Source organism: Ambystoma mexicanum, chromosome 1q, assembly GCF_040938575.1.
Source record: "Ambystoma mexicanum isolate Mex_15411 chromosome 1q, UKY_AmexF1_1, whole genome shotgun sequence".
NCBI classification, from domain to species: Eukaryota; Metazoa; Chordata; class Amphibia; order Caudata; family Ambystomatidae; genus Ambystoma; species Ambystoma mexicanum.
Window position 1 is genome coordinate 637763276 of NC_090922.1, and position 20741 is coordinate 637784016.

At 42.6% G+C, this 20741-nt stretch overlaps 1 protein-coding gene across 2 annotated transcripts in view; it reads left to right on the forward strand.

Annotated features, from left to right (window-relative positions):
- Nucleotides 1–20741, forward strand: part of ABCA4 (ATP binding cassette subfamily A member 4) — a 1737150-nt gene that overhangs the window by 1013531 nt on the left and 702878 nt on the right. For both annotated transcript variants that reach the window (XM_069641223.1, XM_069641222.1), the window contains exon 16: nt 5705–5926. In XM_069641223.1, coding sequence (XP_069497324.1) covers nt 5705–5926 — 222 coding nt within the window. The remainder of the gene's footprint in view (nt 1–5704; nt 5927–20741) is intronic.

Below are 20741 nucleotides of genomic sequence, written 5' to 3' on the forward strand. Positions count from 1 at the left end.
ATCCAACGTGTTGCCATACAGCTATCTCCAAAGCTTCCAAGTGTTGCTTCCAGGTGAGATACTGGTCAATTACTACCCCAAATACTTATATTCCCTGACCTGTTCTAAAATGCCACCATCCAGAACCCATTTGTACTCCTTCCCCTGCTTCTTACTTGGTTTTCTGCATGCCATTCTCTTGGATTTTTTACTGTTAATCTTGAGGTTATGTTGACCAACACATTTTGATAGCCCATCGATAAGCCTTTGAAGCTGCTTTGGAATTTTATCCAAAAGCAGAAGATTGCCTGCATATCCCAACCCGGGGGTCAACATTGCCTCCCCAGTTTAGGGTCTCTGATAGGTCTTCCAGATAAAAATTAAATAACATTGGGGCCAATATTCACCCTTGCTTCAGCACAGTGTACGTCGATTTGGCTTATTAGAGTATCTGACTGGTTCAATCTAACCTTCACTGTAGTGTAGGAATACAAGCGGACAATCATATTCAGCAAGCCTGCCGGAATTCTCCAACATTGCACTTTTCTTTCAAATTTGGCAGTAGGTGGCATCTAGGTTAAAGTAGGTTGCCTGATAGGACTATATGATAATGATTACCTAAAATATAGAATTAGACAGACCCAGGGGAGGCTTTTACTTTTGGTATTGTATATTGATGTGGTGTATTGGAAAGTTCGAATTTCAAAATATTTTATCTGAAACGCTGCATGGATTATTGATATACAATTTTAAATTGGAACGAAGTGTGTAAATCAATACATTTATTGTATACAAACTAAGTGCAACATCAAATGATGATTTTATATTATGAATATTGGATGAAAAATGGAATGTATCTATTGTATATGAATTAGATGTAGATATTGATTTATGTTTTTATACTGTAAACATTGATTGAATTTGTTTAAATATATGTGAAAGGTTTGATTGAACTAAAACACATTTCATATAAAATAAAATACAATTTAAAAATAATAGTGAAAATAATTATTTCAAGATGCGCTGAGGATAAAAGGGGAAACTGAGCTGCATTCTTGGATACATACCGGGTATGTGACTGTCACAATACGTTTCCCTGTTACATAACGTTACATGTACTATTTGTATACACACAAAGAGCTTTTGTTTTGGATCTAATCAGTAAATGCAGATGATACAGAGATCGTCAACCTATTTACTCACATTAATAACCCAGAAGTAAAGCAAACAATCTATGGTTGCACATATCAAACTGTCTGCAGGACTTGGAGAAGGAATGGAAGAAAACAAAGCAATTGGGGGTTGGGGGACAATGCTGAGCTAAAGAAGAATGCATTCGGCTGTAGTGGGGCAGATGATCATCAAAGACAGATCATTGCCATTAAAAACACGACCACAGTCGCAATGTCCTATTTTTACAGCCAGTTTCAACACGGCCATCATAAAAAAAATAAACATGTTCCCATATCATTCTTAACAGTACTCCTAAAGTGTTTATTTGTTCCATGTGTGTGGAGCCCTAATCAATGATAGGATTAAGATTAAACCAACCCTAAAATTGGTTGTAGGGTCACATGTTTCCTGAGATAATAGTTGTGAACAATCAGGCATAATCCTCTTTGCATGGATGCTTTTTCGATTCAACAACAAATTGTTGTGAACCTCTAATCTGTTATCTGGTCCTCCGAAGGGATTAAACCATGTGACTTGAAGCCAGTGGTTTAAAGGCTAACATGAAGATGAACTATGAGCAAGGGAGTGTAAGACAATAAGTAGGCTCTACCCCCTGAAGTGCCATTTTGTACGGGCAGATGAAAGGGGAATGTTATCTCTACAGTTATACATATTATTTGTATTGAATTATATTTTGTTATTTATATAGCGCTCTTTCCCCACTTGTGCGGCCTCAATGCGCTTTTTCTTGGTTGAACGCCCTTTGTGACCGTAGTCAATGTGGTTAGAGATTCTAGGGGAATAACTTAGATGCGTGTGTGCATATTTGCCATTCTAAAACTTGGGTGGCTGGAAAAGCTCGACTAAGCACCCCAGTAGAGGTCTGACACATGGGTGGGTGCTCTTGAGGTTAAAGATAGATTGCTGTTGTTGAGAGAGTTAGTGGCAGAGATGTTGTGGTACGTCTGGTGTTTCAGTCTGGATGGCTATGTGTAAAACTAGGCCGGATGTGCTTAGCTGTACACATGTTCTATCGTGCATGGGTGTTTGGCCGTGCCCGTGGCCTGTGCCCACGCTAGTGGTGTGCATCAATATCTAAATGTGCATTTCTTTTTATTGTCTTTTAAATGTATATTTTATTATCGTTTCTTTTTTTTAACCCTGCAATTTTATGAAATATATAGAAATGTTCTATATGTAATAATTATTATGTATGAGGATTTTGTATAATTCAAATGAACACTTTACAGGCTAACTGTGTCTTTATAAACACTAGACCACAAAGAGAGGACCTGCATACAATCCTTCTCTTGTCAGGGACACACCCCCTGAAAGTTGATCCCAGTACTGACTCGAAATGCCCCACCAATTCTCCAATTACGCAAATCTCTTGAAACGAGGCTTTTTCAAGAGCACATGACCATGGACGAATCCCAATGGATACACAGAACGCCACTCACAGTACTGCGCTAGTGTTAAAACATGCCAGCCCAAACTCTGGCTATCCAAACCATGTACAGTGCTCTGCTGCTCTCTAGCTAGGTCTGCGATTTAAACAATCATTTTAAAAACTGTTCTCAGCCTTCACCATGTAAGTGCCTTGCAAACGATATGCTAGGTCTCAGAACAGAGTGATTGATTGCCTTAATTTCCTGCTGTAGTAAAACAAAGGATTATTGGAATCTTTGTGACAAGGACATTGTAACTGATCAAACGTGCAGAAACATTGCTACATATCTGAATGATGTGCACATATGATCAGTACACTAGCAAATAGGAAGGGAAATAAATGTGGGACTTTATTCATTATTTCCCTTTACAAATGAGCAAACATTAGTCATTTTGCTTACTCGAAATGTGTGAATCAGACAGAAATATTACCATGAATGGTCAAGGCCTCCATCTGCCACGGAAGGGGGAGTGCTGCAAAGTCCAGATTCTTTGAGGAACGCACATTTTTAGTAAAAGCCTAGAAAGGAGCCCAGAAGAGTTTGAATGTGCAGGCCCCAGTGATTGGGGGTCTGCCAAAGGATGCAGACTTGTGATAGGATGCTGGGTGTGCTCCCAATTTCCCCATTTAGCATGGTAGGCACCGTCCTTAACTTGTCAAATGTGAAGCATGTTAAATGGATTTTCCCAACACTCTGGGTGGGGTAGAAGATCAATCTACACCTAGATTTCGTGGCTTTTCCTTAAACGTCGCAGAGCAATCTAGGACTATACTGTTAGGCAAGGAGCCGGGGGTAATAAACTACAGCGTGTCATACCACAACATATACTAAGCAAAGGTCTATCGAATAGATGTTCTGCAAATATATTTTTTGTACAGATTTTACACAGAAGGAAAATGTAGTGTTTTCCAGACAGGTGACTTTAGATCTGGAGACTGTTTAGTGTAGTAACACCTTTGAAAGTCACTCTGTGTTCTGAGATTCAGGTTGAGTCAAAAATCGTGAGGGATGCATTTTTCAAAACTAAGGGAAGCCAGTGGGATACAGTTAAGAGGAAGCTCTGCGATTATAGTGAAGTGGGGCCTACACATTTTCTGATGCCAACAACAGCCAGGATTTTCTGCTGCTACACCCATTGTCCCCTTATGGACCTTGGAATCCTGGAAGAGGAGTCTGGGGAAGATTATGGTGAGTCACGTCTGTCCTTTAGCCTCTGTGAAATCCTGCATCCATTCTATCTATTAGGAAGGCTGTAGCAAACTAGACCTTCTTGATTAACACACCAGCTGTACGTCACCACACAGGTGCTTCACCTGTTCACTAACCTGACGAAACTCACACTACCGAATTCCTACATACAGGGACTGTTGCTGATGGCATTGGAATGGACGATTGTTTCTTTCAGCACATGCATCCTTTCCTCTGATTGTAAAATACAACTATCGGTTAATGTCTGTCCTGCAGTGCATTGTACTTCATTCAGAAAGACCATGTTTGGATAAAACAATACATGCAAATCAATTCCTAGTACCGAAGATTCAGATAAAACAAAGGTCACCCAATATGAAAGTAAAACCAGTGTATCTCTATTTGCACAAATTGTCTCATTCGGGGGATCTCCCCCTTCCCCATCCTTCATACTATTTTGATTTTATTATATTCTGGTCCGAATCAAATTGCTAAACTAAGGCTATATGCTAAGATCTTGGCACCCCTTGGGAATTCCTCGTTTGAGAACCTAAAAACCATCTCTGGAAATGAAGAATATGTTTTTTGTGGGCGAGTGTGAACCAATACTGGAGAATGCAGGAATGAATAAGGATATCCAGACCAGTAACCTAGTTAAGGTCTATAGAAAGACCGGACAAGAAAAATGGAGCGAAAATCAGGACTCACTTCCCAAATATAGGCTACATTCGCTATTGGCAAAACAAGATAGGACCTACAGGAAGTTGCCTGATTATATAGAAAAATTCCCAGACTATAAATTCAGGTACGTATACATGAGATTCAGATTTAATGAAGTACACCAGTAAACAAATAGTTGTGTGGACTATGTAGAGAAAACGTGTTGGAGACTTACACACATTGGGTGTGTCACTGTATAGTGGTCAAGCCTTTAAGGCTACAATACTTAGGGGATTTGTGGTAAAAGAGGAGATTTTGGCTGCACAATGGGTTTTGAACGAGCTAGTGGAGGGAAGACACTTACCTCCTATTCTTGCCCATGTAAGATATGTAAGAGCCATTCATTCCCTGGTAGACGGAACTGTATATCTATAAATGAGAGGTGATGTCAATATGGTTTCAAGGACCTTATGGTGTAGATGATGAACTTGATATGAAAGATGAGTTTTATTTTTGGGAAATGTGTAAAATTCTTTCATTTTTTGTATGTGTTAAAGTTTTTGTAAACAAAAGAAAAAAATCAAATGTTCACATCAGAAAGAGTATTTATTTACCCCATATATAATGCACTGGTGGTTTAGGATAAGAAGTATCATCAGTTAATATTTTTCTAATTTACCCAAATGTTTACAAAAAGTGATTGAAAATATAGGTTTAGATCTATGGTATTTTAATAAACACAAATATAAGCAGTAGTAAAAGTACTTTTTTTTTTAGTCAAAAGAATTGACTAGTTGGAGGCCTTTGTATACCTCAATGGTAACTAAGCCCTAATATGTTATTTGTAAACACCAGTTTACACCTCATCAGTGTGCACTTAAATTAAAGAGGGAATGTTCTTTTCTTGTTTCTTTTTTTGGGTTAGGGAAATATCAATGTATGAATCTTAAATGCTTCAAAGAGAAACATTTAAAACACGGTAAACAAAAATAATTGTAACCTTCAAGAGAATGTTTCATTGAAAAATATGCAAGTTTTCTGCCTCACAGGGGAACTTTGGAGTTTAGATGAAAAATGTGCGATTTTGTTCACTTGGCAAAACTCCCCTCAGAGGAGACATACAAGGATGTTCCTCTAGGAAAATAAAAACAAATACCCCAAGCTTTGAGCCTGTCTGTTTTGTTTCTAGTTCTTTGTGGCAAATAAAGGGGTTATTTTAATCTTACCTCTCTCCATTTAATATTGTGTTGCAGGGTGGCAGGGTGCTTCACTACAGCAACCCCGTGATTCTCTACCTCTTCTTGATGGCCTTCACCACGGCAACCATCATGCAAGGGTTCCTGATGAGCGTCTTCTTCTCCAAGGCCAACCTGGCGGCTGCCTGCAGCGGAGTCATTTACTTCACACTCTACCTCCCGCACATTCTCTGCTTCGCCTGGCAGGATCGCATGACTTTCAAACTCAAGACCATTGCAGTAAGAGGCTTTTGCACCCCTTCTACACTCTGCCCCAATCAAAGCCACTATGGCAGCAAAGCCATGCCTCATATTCCCACCCAAACCTAATGATCCATGTATAACACTGTGGATATTGTATTTATTTATGCGTATCACACAAAAAGGGGGGCTTGAAAACTCTGCACCGAACACGTTTACACTCAACAAGGTGTGAGCTAAAGGACAGAAAATGTTTAATGATATTCTTAAATTCTTTTTATCCATCTACTTTACTCCAAGACTCACAGATCTGACATAATGAGAGTCAATTGACTGAAAAAACTTGCATTCTGCCTTCCAACTGACCTTCTATTGAGCCAAGGCCAAAAAAAAGATGTTATGGTTTCTCAGGTTCTCGCTATCAGCACCTGAGCATGTTTGGTGTACTTAATGTAATGATGCACTTTGCTCTCTACATCAAGGCCAAAAAGAGGCTGACCTAAAAAGAGGAGCTTGAGGGCAACAGCTTTTTGTATACATTCAGATGAGAAAACTAGGTCATAAAAGGAATTGGAGAAAGACAGAGCTTGCAGTGTGCGCTCATTAGTTCAGAATAGTCCAACTTCTATGGCATCATTGAGGCCAGAGTCCTGAATTCCTTTATTAGAGAGTGAAAAACATACACAAAATAAATACCCAGTTTACGGTTGAGATTCCTTCCAGTATAACATCTCATGAGGGCAGCATTCTAGGATTACTAGGAGGAATGCTCCCCTCCCCCCACCCCTTATCTATGGCAGTCTTCCGGGACAGGCTGGCCAAAATAGAGTGGATCGGAAAAGTGCAAGGACGTTCTTCTCCTCCCCTTGATAATGGATACCTGCTGCTCATGAATCTATGAACCGAAAGCTTGTCAGTGTTCAGAATGGTAATATCAGAAGCCTGATCACAAAGTGAAAGAGACTATACGTAGTGGGACAAACTACATACTCTTCTGTTGGTGACCTTACATTCTGGGAGAGGTACTGTAAGGGTGTCGAAAAAGGAAGCTGACAAAAGGGTAGCATGTTTGTGGTAAACACTTTTATTGAAAGTAAGAATACTCTCACTATCCCTATCTCTATGAGGGGTTTCCTGCCTCAAACCAATACTAAAGAGTCTGTCAGAATGTCTGTCCAATTGAAAGTCCACCATCCTGTGTCACAACTTACTTTTATCCCTTACACTACACAAAAAAACATATACAATCCAACAGAAATGTTCTTCTGCAGGAGAATGACTCCCTTCTCCTGGTATACAGATGGCGTTTCCAAAGTGTTCTCTTCCAAAAAGGAGCCCGCGGGAATGACTCACCACCATTGGCTTGTAGCAATCTAACACAAAGTTCTTTCCCCAGGAGAACGAATCCCTTCTCCTGGTAAATGGGTGGTGTTCCCAAAAATGTCCTCTTGTAAACAAATGCCAGGGGGAATGACTCCCTTTCCCCTGGCTGGTAGTTCTAGCATTTTGTACAGTCAACTTTCTTGACCAGGAGAATGGCTCGCTTCTCTTGGTTCTGGTCTGCACTTTCCAATATAGTTCACAACAAGGCCAGAGGGAATGACTCCCTTCCTTTGATGTTTTTTATGTGTACTTGAAAGCATTCTGTTTTTTCACCAGGAGAATGATTCCCTTCTCCTGGAGTTCTTTTTCAACTTGTGTTTTATCTCGACACTCTTTCGTTAGATCAGCAAAGTCCTTATATTAAAATCAGAGTCCTAGACCCATCTCTGGTGGTCAGTGGGCTTATCTCTGACACTGGTATGAGGAGGACCTCCTCTGATGCTTGGCTTTCTTCTGTTGGGGCCCCAGACCTTTCTCTGGTATTCAGTGGGCTTATCTCCACCACTGGTATGAGGACGATTTCATTAGATGGACTTTTTGCTTGTTTGGGTACCCGACCCTTGATGGCCCTCTCATAGGCCTTGTGCTTGCCCCAGCATGAAGCAGAAACCTCTCTTCTCCCCCCACATTCCTACCAGTCCACCTGTGCTTCCCTTTACCTTCTGGGATCTGTTTGCACACCGCCGGTCTCTCTGTGGACTGGGATTGGTCTACTTCCCACTTCCTGCAGCCATGCCTTACTGCTTCCGTGGCAACACTCTGTGTTGTGGCTCCCTGCAGTTTCAGCATCATTGGGGGACCACAGGGTTCACCTCCTCCTGGAGGTCATGCCACTTTCCTGCCTACTTCCCGCTGGGCTAGGTCCTGCTGATGTAGGCCCCAAGCCAGACTTCCTCAGCCAACTGCCGGCACCATCTAAAGAGCTCTCTCTTTGGGTCAAGTGCAGACTTCAAAACTCCCAGGTTCTCTGACCAGGAAGGAAGACTTGGAGCCCTTCTTCCATTTCCATTTTATGGGGCTTACGTCAACATCTGTTGTCAATGGCTCGTTGGTATGCCTCGCGTGAGACACCTTGTCTTAGTAGTAGCACAGTCAGGATTCCTCATGTTTTCTGTGCTCTTCTTCGTCCTAGTATTTTCTGTCTTGGCTGTACCCCAGTCACTACAGAAATACATAGGTTTACTCCCAATATAATGGTTTGAAATGGAGATGGGGGCTAAGACATGTGGGGCTGTGATGTTGTACAACAAGTTGCATCCAAGGTGGTCGTTCTTATCCCCAGAGGGGAAGTCTCACGCCATGAGGTCCTCCCCCATGGAACCACCCCTAGGGGGACTATTGGGTAGTGGCCACACCTGCCTAGCCTCATGTGAAAGGGCTCCCCCTGGGGAGAAGTGACACTACCTGGCGAATCATCACAGTACTGAAATACCTCTCCCGAGCATTTCTTGTGGAACCACATCTTAATCTCTTATGAGGTAAGAAGTTGTCTACTTTGATAATTTTAAAGACTTAATTACTTAACTTGTTAGTAAACCTACATTCTACTCTCTCGCCATACAGATTAAGGAGAATGCAGGTGTATGGGAGCACCACTTATGCGTTTGAAGCTGCTCATCTGACATATTTACATACATCAAGAGTCAGCCAGATAATTGGGATAAGAAATCCATCAAGCAATAATGATATTGTGCCATCAAAATATGATAATTGAAGACACATTGATGGATATCATCATTATTATTTTGGATTAATTACTCGACGATTGAAGCACACTGAAGAGTTGAAAGTCTAAAAGAGAATTATGCTGCTGATGAAGGGATACCCCGAAACATGTTGAGCACTTTTTTCTTGATTATTGAATTCATGTTTTTACAGAATATGTGGTATTAAAATATATCAGAATACATATCTGAAATCTGCATTGATTGTACAATTCTAAAGAAAATAATACGGAAAGATTTGTACATGATTAACGTTTGACAGTTTTTATATCTGTATTTATTTTAAAAAATGTATAGTTGTAATTAGTTCAAATTAAACTTTTACAACATTTACTATTACCTTTATATAAATCATATCAGTAATTAAGGTGTGCAGGGGGCGGCAGTGTCCGTCACTTGAGGACACTAATTTGTCTCAGTCTTCAAACATGGAAATATATCTAAGTGGGTCTTGAGTTTGTTACCTGCTGCTCCTGAACAATGCCACACACTTCGAGACACGCGGGAAGTTGGGAGGGCAAGTGGATCAATTTGCTGGCAAGTGAGTGGGAGGAGAAATTACAGATAATGAAAACCTGCCACAGTGGTGTAACCAGAAAGCCACTACAAGGTGGGCCTGCACTCTATAAATGTGGACCTATGGAAAAAGGCCCATAGGCTAAGGGAGAGTTATTTATTTGGTGGGTATTCTTTTGGACAACCCCGTAGTCAGACTAAGGTTTACATTACTAACACCCAGCTAAGTAGTACACATTTGATCAACTGGGTAATGATGTAAGGCAGAGAGGATCCTTCCAGAATTCGAACATATGCATGCAGGTTTTTACAAAAATCTTAACAGATATACATACATGTGAACCTGGCCCAATTGGAAGCTCAAAATTGGTCTCTCTAGTCTAGCATTTCTAAAGCTAGAGATCCAGAAAGGCCCAAGCGTGCTTTCCTCACCCAACCACTTTATTCACACTCTTGTTTTATAGAAATACTCTGAAATAGATATATCAAAATATTTCCTATACGTTCTGATGTTAGCACATGACATTTTCCATTTCTCTGCAGTATATAAGGATGGGAATACAAGTACCAGAATGCAATGGATTGTACTACTTTAAAAAAAGACTTAGACACCTCCAACACAGCCTGTGTGTTAAAGGTGCATGCTTGTAGTCATGACATTTGCATGTAATTGTTGTTTACAATGTTTGGCATGGGGACAATGAGAGGGTCTTGCCCCTCGTGTCGCACCCTCTTTTTGCCACTACCTGCCAGCTGGTCCTCCTGCTTGCTAAACCCACCCCACTCCTCCTGCCTCACAGGAAAGCAAATAGAATCACTTTGCTGGCTTTCCCTGCCACGCAAGGACACTGGGACATGCATTCCATCCTGCATATAAAGGTGAATATAAATTCAATATCTCCAAAAACAAAGTATGGTGGAGCTCCCTTCGGGGCAGTTAAAGACAAAACACAAGAGAAGAGACAGGCAAATATACCCTTGTGGCAACAACCCGGTTGCGGGGTGGCCTAAGATATGTTTCTACTTTATGGTAGGGAAAGTGGCCGGTCACAGGCGATGCCTAAATCACCTGCCTGTTCTACTCTTATAATGTAATAAATTGGACGAGGAAGTAGCGAACAAGGGAAAAGCCAGCGGGTGGAGGCAGTTTGTCCTGCTGGATGGGGCACTGTGAGAAGTGGTGCTGTGCTGCACAAACTCTTTCTCGCCCCTTTCTCAATAAGAACAGTTGGGTGTTACGTGCCTATGTCATGTGTTGACGCCATCTTTTTAATGGCACGTATAGTATGTCCACTTCTCAGAAAATGGAACCCCAACACCTCTACGCTATTGCTTGGGGGATCCAATGACATGAGCACAACTCCAGGAGTCCCCTTGAGAGTGGCTGGTAGGGGTTGTCAAATGAGAAATTATATTGTGCCTCCTATCTCAATAAATATATGTATATTGGCCTACGCCAAGCTGCTTACAAGTCGATTGCGAAGAAATCCATGTTGCAAGGTCCTGACCTCAAAATCAATGTAAGCCGCCATTTTAGGTCAATCCGCCATTTTAGGTTCGCTTTGTAAAGTCACCCTGTGAGTTAAAATGGTGGATGATGTCATTCCGAAAAACAACATGGCTGTCTTGACCTCTGTATGTAGCTAATATGTAACTTGCTTGCATGCCACTTGTTGAGATCGTGAACTGAGACCTTGTCCTTTCTTGAACTGTGTGTAAAGGATTACTTTTGCAATGAAACTAATCCTCGAGCATATGTTAAGAACAATGTATTCAAATACTGAACGTAGAAAACTTGTTTAACTACATTGTATTAATGTGTGAGAAGACCTGCATAGGAAATCCCAGAATACACAGTTGCCGTATAGGCTTGTTGATATATGTATTAAAAGCAAACCAGTTACATGTAGATGTGCAAAACTCGGCATGAACCCTAGATCGGTGATGTATTAGCGGAATATTAACCCGAAGTAGGGCTGGACATCGTGCTCACGAAGAGTATAAAAGACCAATGCATTCTAATGTACAGTGTCTTTCACTGAACACACTGAACCACGCTGGAGTTCGTTGTGTTGCACTGAGGGCCGATAGCTATCTGATTTTGCTCTGTTCTTCGTAACTGGATTCAGTATAAAATAAAGTACTTTGTATGTTCCTTTGTAACCCGTATTCGGTGTATTTCCTTTTGGGGTACTCAGCCTCGATATTTTGATTTTGTTTTCACAGTTGGCGCCCGAATAGGGACCCTCAAGATTGATGCCGGATTGTTGAAGTTTGACGCAGGCTATCGGACCGGGATCTGATGGTGTGACAAAAAGGGGCCCCACTGAACAAGACGCGACACCTCGGCAGCGCTGCACGACCTGATCCCTGGACGATTAGCTTGTGGTCCGAGACGGCATCTTGACGAGGGTCCACTTATCGAGGCGGGCAGATTTGCCGAAATCACCATACACAAGGTAAGATTAGTTAGGTAAGATTCTTTGAAATCTGATCGAACCTCCTTAGGTTTGTTGAGGTGAGTCGTGACCCGACTCTTAATTCAACCCTGATAATTTGAATTTGGCGCACTGTATCTGCAGATACAATTATTGACCAGGTAACACCAATAATTTGATATTTTGATATGCCTGGGAAATTGTCTACCTGCTTCAGGGCGTTGTTACTCAGCGATAGATAATCTTTGGAATTTAGCTGTCCCGCACCACAGGAGGGGTCGCCGGCATGTACTATCTACTGTAAGCATGGCATTGGAAGTATAATATTTAATGACATTTGGCACAGACAAACCAGACATGCCTCCGAACTTCAGTGGCCAATCAATGGTAGTTTTGAAATCCCTCGTATTGAGTATTTAGAGTCAATTCTATTAAAGAAAAAGGCTAGACCTGCAGCATTTGATGTTTTGCAGAATTGGAAAAAAGGAGCGTTGCAGCAACTTAAAAGTAGAGAAAAACATGCGCGCCGTCATAAGACGAACGCCGAAAAGGCATTATTGTATGACCAAGATAAACATTCTGAATCGACTAGGAATATGGATAGGGCTTTCTCACTTGGAATTCAGAAATCTATCCTTCCAAAGACCTCCATGCTTCCGATGAATTCATAGACAAATTGTTAAATGAACGTAGGCCTGGTGCCTCTGCGCCACCTCCGTATGTTCCTCTTCCTGCTGCTTTGCCTCTTCCTCCTGCTATTCCTGCCCTACCTGCTGTTGTTCCCGTTGTTCCTGCTCCTCCTAATGTTCCCCTTCCTCCAGCTCCTCCACCTCTTCTTAACGCACCAGTTACATTACCTCCATTGAATTTGCCTGCTCCCACTCTTCCAAGTGGTCCTGAGCCGCTTGTAGTCGATCAGGGTGCAGGGTCGAAGGTTGTCACTCGCAATACTGTACCACCAGAGAAGAAACGTGATTTGATTACATGGGCTAAGCATTGTATGGAGAGGGATGATCAAGCTAATGTTTTTGCCACACTTTGTAATATGGATAATTTTCCTGAGAAAAAATGTTTTTATTGAAGGTTTAGGTATTCATTTATGTGTAATGTGGGGAAAATTAAATAATACAGATCTCCCGCAAGGGTTAAGGGATCTAAATACTTAAGCGTTTCCTAGAGACACTGTGGAGAAAGTAAATGAGCATGTCGAGAGGTTATTTGGGTATAGAAAGGAGTTAGAAAAGTTGCAGAATGAGGATGACGAAGGGGAAAGTATGTATGTGCAGAAACGGTTCCTTCCTTGTCATAAATCGATATCTGAGGAAGCACGAATTTATACGAAGGACGTGCTTAGATGGATTTCAGATATGTCAATAACTCCAGTTGAAGTATATGACACATATAGTCAGTATATGCCACAAATGCAGAGGAAAGTGATACAGGTAATGATAGAGTACCTACAGGATGATTGTGTAAAAAGAATGATTAGTTGTCCCACAGAGTTATTGAGTATTAATAAGAGAGCTTTTTCACTTGACACTTCTTCGACAGCTTTAGCGCTCGATTTAGCTCTGTTGCTTAGTAAGCGTTCGGAGTCACCTACTTCTCAGTTGCCTATGAGAGAGGTTCCTCCGACATTTGTCCCAAAGGTTGAGATTGCGGCCGATGCTGCTCCGGGTATAGTCGCTGTGGACATTCCTGCACATTATGTACCACAGTTTGTTCACGTCCCGTTATCAAGACAGGAAGTGAATACTATTAGGCAATCTATTCCTAATATTAGGAAAAATCCGACAGGATTCTATAAAGAGAGTCCGTCTTGCAATCCTCAGTGTTCACCTTAGGCAATATCGATGTGTTATTCCCTGTACTCCTGCCCGTAGATTTGTGGAAACAAGTTAGAACTATAGACGACGTGCCAGGGTTGGGAGATACATGGGTGAATATAACTAGACTCGATGGAGAAAGGCCAGCTGGTGAAAGTCCGCCTCAGGTGATACTAACTTTGCCCGATAGAATCATTGTAAAATTGAAAACTATAATTCCAGACAAAAGAATTATTTGGGACAAACCTACGGCCTGTGTCCAAGGAAAGTCTGAGGGTGCTACCGAGTTCTTTAATCGGTTCAAACACGTATTCTTGGATTTCAGCCGACAAGACCTAGGTACAGAGTCTGGGAAAAGGTTATTTGTGGACAAATTTGTGCGTGGATTTCTGCCTGACATCCAGTCACAAATTATGTCTTCTGAGAGCGCTTGGCAGGCGAAGTCCCAATAAGAAGTACTGCATATGGCTCAGTACTACGAGAACTGTGTCAATAATGAAAAAGATAGAGGTGAAAAACGAAAAGGTGATTTGAAGACTAAAATGCTATTGCAGCACATTGTTAGAGGCCCCAGAGGGGGTAGTTCTCAGATTAGAGGTGAGTATGTCCCGCAAGGGAATCTGCCCTTGGGTCCTGTGAACATTAACCAGTGCGCCTATTGTCGTCAAGAGGGTCATTGGCGTGCACAATACCCCGTCCTTCAACAAAGGTCGAATAACACATTTGGGAATATGGGTAGACGATCCAGAGGTCGCCCGGGTTTAGGGGGCCCTGGTAGAGGTCAGGTTACACAGCATCCTCAGCAACCTTTTTCACAGGATAATCAGACTTCGAGTGTGGACACCAGGAACATATTTGATCATCCTTCCGCTGCATATTTATCTGAAGAGCTTCGTTAGGATTGCCCGAAGCAGTGTTTGGAACCTACACCTATTCCCGTCAATCAGAAAGGTCCCTACGTTGAAATGGTGGTGGGAAATAGGAAACATCAGTTTTTGATAGACACTGGAGCACAGAAGTGTTCCATTGATCATTCGCGGGTTCCAAACATTCCACTGTCAGGGCAAACCAATGTTTCTGTAGGGTTTTCTGGCACACCAGTTGTTTGTCCGGTTTCTTCGCCGGTACCCATTTCTTTGGGTCCCTTTACGGACCACTGTCTATTTCTGTTGACTTCGAATTGTGGAGAAAACTTGCTGGGGTTGAACCTGTTAAAAGAATTGAATGCAGTGATTTATTGTTCTTCTGATGGAGTGCGTTTGATGATTTCATCACAGCAATTTTCTGTCTCGCAATTCCTGACGACTAGATCTTTGCCGCCAGAATTCATTAATGTACCAGAGAGCTTATGGGATGTTGACGACAATAATGTCAGTGTTTTACAGATTGAACATGTTAAGATAGTTTTGAAACATGGAATTGAGCTGCCACGCATTCCCCAGTATAAGATTTCAGTTGAGGGGGACGAGTGAGCTTTGAAAGCCGGTCAAGTGGCACAGCGAGTAGAGCGCTCGCTTTGACATCAGTGCAGAGCCTGCGAACGCAGGTTCGAATCCCGGCAGCGCCAAACTCAGCGTTTCATCCTTCCGAGGTCGATAAATGAGCACCACACACCGTGGGTAATAATAAGCAGCGCTCAGATACCTAAGGGTTCGTAGCACTATATAAATGCCAAATTATTATTATTATTATTATTATCATTGTTTCCGATTTTGTGCATCGCAGGGTGATTGAAGAAATTTAAGGAAGGTGCAATAGTCCGATTTTGCCTGTGTACAAAAAAGGCGATAATGCAATTCCATTCCGTTTCATAATTGATTTACGTGCCATTAATAAGGCCGTCTCTCTGCAATTTCCAATTGTGCCTGATGTGACAACGATATTAATTATGATTCCAGCTACAGCTACTTACTTTAATGTTCTGGATCTAAAGAATGCTTTCTTTAGTATTCCTATACACAAGGATAGTAGATACTTGTTCGCGTTCACCTTAGGGGGACGCTCGTTCACATTTACTCGTGCACCTCAATGGTACACAGAGAGTCCTAGCATCTATAGTAGGGCTTTGAAAGAACAGCTTGATACCCTTGAATTGCCCTCTACTTGTACATTGCTTCAGTATGTTGATGATTTGCTTTTAGCTGCTGACTCTGAGAGCGCCTGTAAGGAGGGCAGTGTCTTATTGCGTATCCATCTAGCTAAGCATGGCCACAAAGCTTTGCTTAAAAAGTTTCAATATTGTTGCCAGGAGGTCGCCTATTTAGGCTATCTCCTGTCAAAGGAGGGAAGAAGATTGACACCTGAAAGGATAAAACACATTTCTGGCATGTCTGTCCCAAATACACAGAAGGAAGTTAGAGCCTTGATAGGTATGGCTTCTTACTGTAGGTTGTGGATCCCAAATTTTTCACTAGTGATCAAACCGATGTTGGCTTGAAGAAGAAGGAGGGCAATTCTTCACCATGCCGTGGAACGCGGAACACCAGCAATCGTTTGACTTGCTTAAGACTGCATTATGCTCTTCACCAGTTTTGGGCACACCAAACTATGAAAAGGCCTTTGTGTTGTTTGTGCATGAATGTGATGGATGTGCTTTGGCTGTATTAACGCAGGAACATGGAGGGAAGAATAGGCCGTGCGGTTACTTTTCTTCTGCCCTTGATCCTGTAGCATGCGCTTTGCCAAGATGTTTGCAAGCTGTCGCTGCTGCTGCGTCTGTAAAACTGAGTGAGGGAATGGTCCTAGGCCATGATCTAACCCTGATGGTGCCTCACTCTGTAGATGTTCTACTGAACCGAACCTAAACGCAACACCTCACTTCTGCACGGTTGACGAGATATGAATTGATCTTGTTTGCTCCTCACATTCAAATTAAGAGGTGTTGTGTTCTTAATCCGGATGAACTCCTACCTTTCCCGCAAGATACTACTTGCGGCGATGAAGAGTCCATGACTGTCTGTATACTACCGAACAAGAAACAAAGGGTAGAATTGATTTGAAAGACACTCCTTTGGATAATCCGCAAGGAGAGCTGTTTTGTGATGGCTCCTGCTTCAAACTTCCAGATGGTACATCCACAGCTGCTTATGCAATCACCACATTAAGCACGGTCATGCAAACCAAGAGAATTACGCATATTATAACTCTGGGCAGGCCGCAGAGATTATAGCATTGACCCGCACTTGTGAACTTTCCGAAGGGCTTGCAGTAAACATATATACTGATAGTATGCCTTTGGGGTGGTTCACAACTTTGGGAGGCTTTGGTCAGAGAGAGGGTTCCTAACGTCACATGGCACTAAAATTAAACATGGCTCGCTAATAGTACAACTACTCTCAGTGCTTGCGCTCCCTACTCAGTTAGCTGTTTTGAAATGTGCAGCACATCGAAAGATTACAGATGACATAGGGAAAGGGAATGCTTTCGCTGATCAGATAGCTAGACAAACTGCTACCGATCCCCTTACGGAGATGTATGTTTCAAGGGAGACTGTAAATGCTTATGCAATGGATGAGGGGGTTGGGTCTGTACAGGATATCCAAGTTGATGCCACGTTAGAAGAATCCAAGAGGTGGGCTGAAGGCTTGGGGAAACTTGATGAAGACGGGTGTTGGGTGGACATAGTTGAAGGGAAATGGCTACTCCCTGATGCGTATATATTGATGATGGTCATCATGGCCCATGGTCCTACGCATGTATGTGCCCAGAAAATGACAAAGATGTTAGAAAAAGTTTGGGCAAATGACTAAATTTCAAAAATTGCCCAGCGCTATGTCCAGGATTGTATAATTTGCCTACGACACAGTGTGGGAAAGGGGACAGCAACTCCAAGGGGAAGTTTTGGGCCACCCTCTGTCCCCTTTGAAGTTATCCACTTTGACTTTATTGAAATGGAACGGTGCAACAATAAGAAGTACGTGCTGGTGGTCATCTGTGCTTTTAGCAAATGGGTTGAGGCTTTCCCCGTTAAAGATGCTACAGCCATGACTACTGCGAAAACCATGTTAAAGGAGTACTTCCCGCGGTTCGGGCTACCAAGAGTTATCTGGTCGTACAATGGTCCACACTTGTCGCTGCTGTAATTCTGCAGATATATGCAGCATTAAAGATGGACAAATGGTTCCATTCGGCCAGACACGCTCAGAGCACCGGACTAGTAGAAAGACACAACGGTATCATCAAGAATAAGCTCGCTAAGACGTGTGCCGGCGCTAAATTAAAATGGCCGAACGCCTTACCGATCGTGTTATTATCCATGCGTACAACCCCTCAAACTAAGACTGGGCTCTCTCCATTTGAGGTGGTAATGGGGAGACCTGACAATATCTGGAACCTTCCGAAATGTAATTCGTTAAGAAATGTTGAAAATGTATTACTTTCAGATTATTGTAGCCAGTTGACTAAAAACCTGTATTTGATTTATCACCAGGTACGAGAGGCTTTACCTGCGCGATACGAGGGCCCGGGCCACAGTATATGGCCTGGGAGCTGGGTGCTCATCAAGGCATTTGAGCGCTCTTCCTGCCTTGCGCGTTGCTGGCGTGGCCCGTTCCAGGTCCTGTTGGTCACCCAAACAGCGATGCGGGTCTCTGTAAGAAAGAACTGGATCCACGCGTCCCATGTCAAAAACTTCCTCAGCCAGTGCCACACATTACAGAAGAAACAACTCCTTGCTAATGCTGCAACCAACGATCCCAAAGCAGCAAATAGCCCTGAAAGTGTCGGAGAATTTTTCTGAGCCCGTGAGGCTTGGGGAAACAGCCATTTTGTCTCCACACTCTCCAAATGTTTTGCATCCGGAAACTGCTGTTCCAAATTCGGCATCTTCACTTGTCTCTGACACGTTGCTTCCAACGGGAAGTGACGACACATTGTGTCCGGATCAATCAGTACCAGGAAAAGAAAGGTACAATCTGCATCCAAGAAAATAGACTTACGGCACGGTTTTGCTGTGCATCTGATAGACTTACGGCACGGTTTTGCTGTGCATCTGATAGACTTACGGCACAGTTCGACTGTGCATTCGAAGAAGGAAAGGATCATCGAGGGCTTGTTTTTGCCCAAATTTGAGAAAAGGGGATTCTGTTGGCTAGGGTTGTGGAAGGAATAAGAAGTCGCGCGGCCGGGAAGTCACCAGCAACAAACATTGGGGGTTTCCGTTTGAAGACTACAATGCCTGCCACCGCTACCGCTGGTTTGGGACTTCTAAATATGGGGGTGTCCAACTGGGACAATGGACAATATGCCTGGGCCCTGAAAATGTATTGCTGTGTTTTTATAATGATATTTGGGTTTTTAATAGTCACTGTCTTAGGATTGTGGTACCTTGAGGAAATGCATCCTTTAGAATCCTTGTTGCCCACTGAAAACGTACCTACTGTTCCTACTCCCTTTGTACATTTGCATACTCTTTCCGCTAGGGACTCCCAGCATAGACAAATGTACCACAATAATACTCTGCTACTTATGAATGCTACGCATGCCATTTTTAATAAATCTAATTGTTGGGTCTGCTCACATTTACCGCAACCTGGGGATAAGGGGCTAGGTTGGTATATTCATCCTTTACCTTTGACAACTGCTTGTTATGCTTCTCTTAGAGCACTGTTCTTTGGCCGTTGGAATGATAGCATCTCAGGAAACTTTGACGGCAGTAATTTGAATAGTTTTGAGAAACCTGTTTTGACTCCACTGGGATGCTCGCTTTTCGCAAACAGGAGTAAACCTAACGTTGCTTCTATTAGGCCTTCTGATAGACTGTCTCGTCTTTTTCAATCTTTGATTTCCTTTAAAATGACTCCGATAGGCAATAAGGATGCCATGCCTCCTTCTTACACCGTTAATCATAGCCCCAATTCAGATTCTTTTTGCATACAGAGGAATGTAACTCAGTCAATGGGAGATTTTCTAGGTTGTGCCAACGTTGCAAATGTGACTGGGGAAAACAGACCTTTGTATGTAGGCGAACCTGTCTACTTTGTCTGTGGTAATGTAGCATTCCCCTGGTTGCCCAGGGATTGGCTGGGAACCTGTTATTTAGGGATCCTGTTAACTGGGGTTTTTATAGTTAGTACAAAAGATGTTTCAAAGGCTCGTCCACGGCGGGATGAGAATGGTGACACCCCAGCACAAATCTTGGGAGATATAGCAAAATCAATTGTGCCATTTTGGGGGCAGATAGCGAATTCCGAAGATATCAGAAGACTACCGAGAGTACTGGCGAGAACCATCAACCGGACCACGGACATACTCTATAATATGACATTAGAACAGAAGGCGATAAGACTAGTAGCACTTCAAAACCGGATGGCATTAGATGTCATTCTGGCTGAATGTGGTGGAGTGTGTAAATTAGTGGGTTCCGCTTGCTGTGTTTTCGTACCAGATTCCTCCCCAAACATCTTCAAGGCAATACAGAATCTGCACGTCCTTAGTCCTTAGTTCAGAAGTGCATGTTCCAGAGGGAACATGGGATCTTAGCGCTTGGTTCTGGGACGTCTTGCGATCTTGGGGTTGGAAAGTCCTTTCGGTCTTGCTGATTATTTTGGGAATCCTGTTGTTTCTTTGTTGCTGTATTCAGCGTCTACCTAGTATATGTTCGATGCTAGGGGGATGTTGCTCACAAGCAATAGGTACGATAGGACATAAAGTATATGCCCCAGATAAAACTTCCAAAGAATATGTGTTGAAAGAAATTTTAGCGAATGACCTAATGGCAATAGATTTCTCCGACAGTGATTCAGGGTGCATGGACAAGGATGCCTGGAGCTATTTGCAAGAAGATCAGAAGTAGTTTAGCACTTGGCAGAGGCCAAAAGGAGGGTTTGTCAAATGAGAACTTAACAGGCCGATTCATGGAATTAATGTGCGCCGAAAATCTCCACGCAAGCGTGCGAAACCGTGCAAATCGCAGTGGAAGTGTGAAAATCGCAGTGCAAGCGTGCGAAAGCCACGCACATCGATTCAT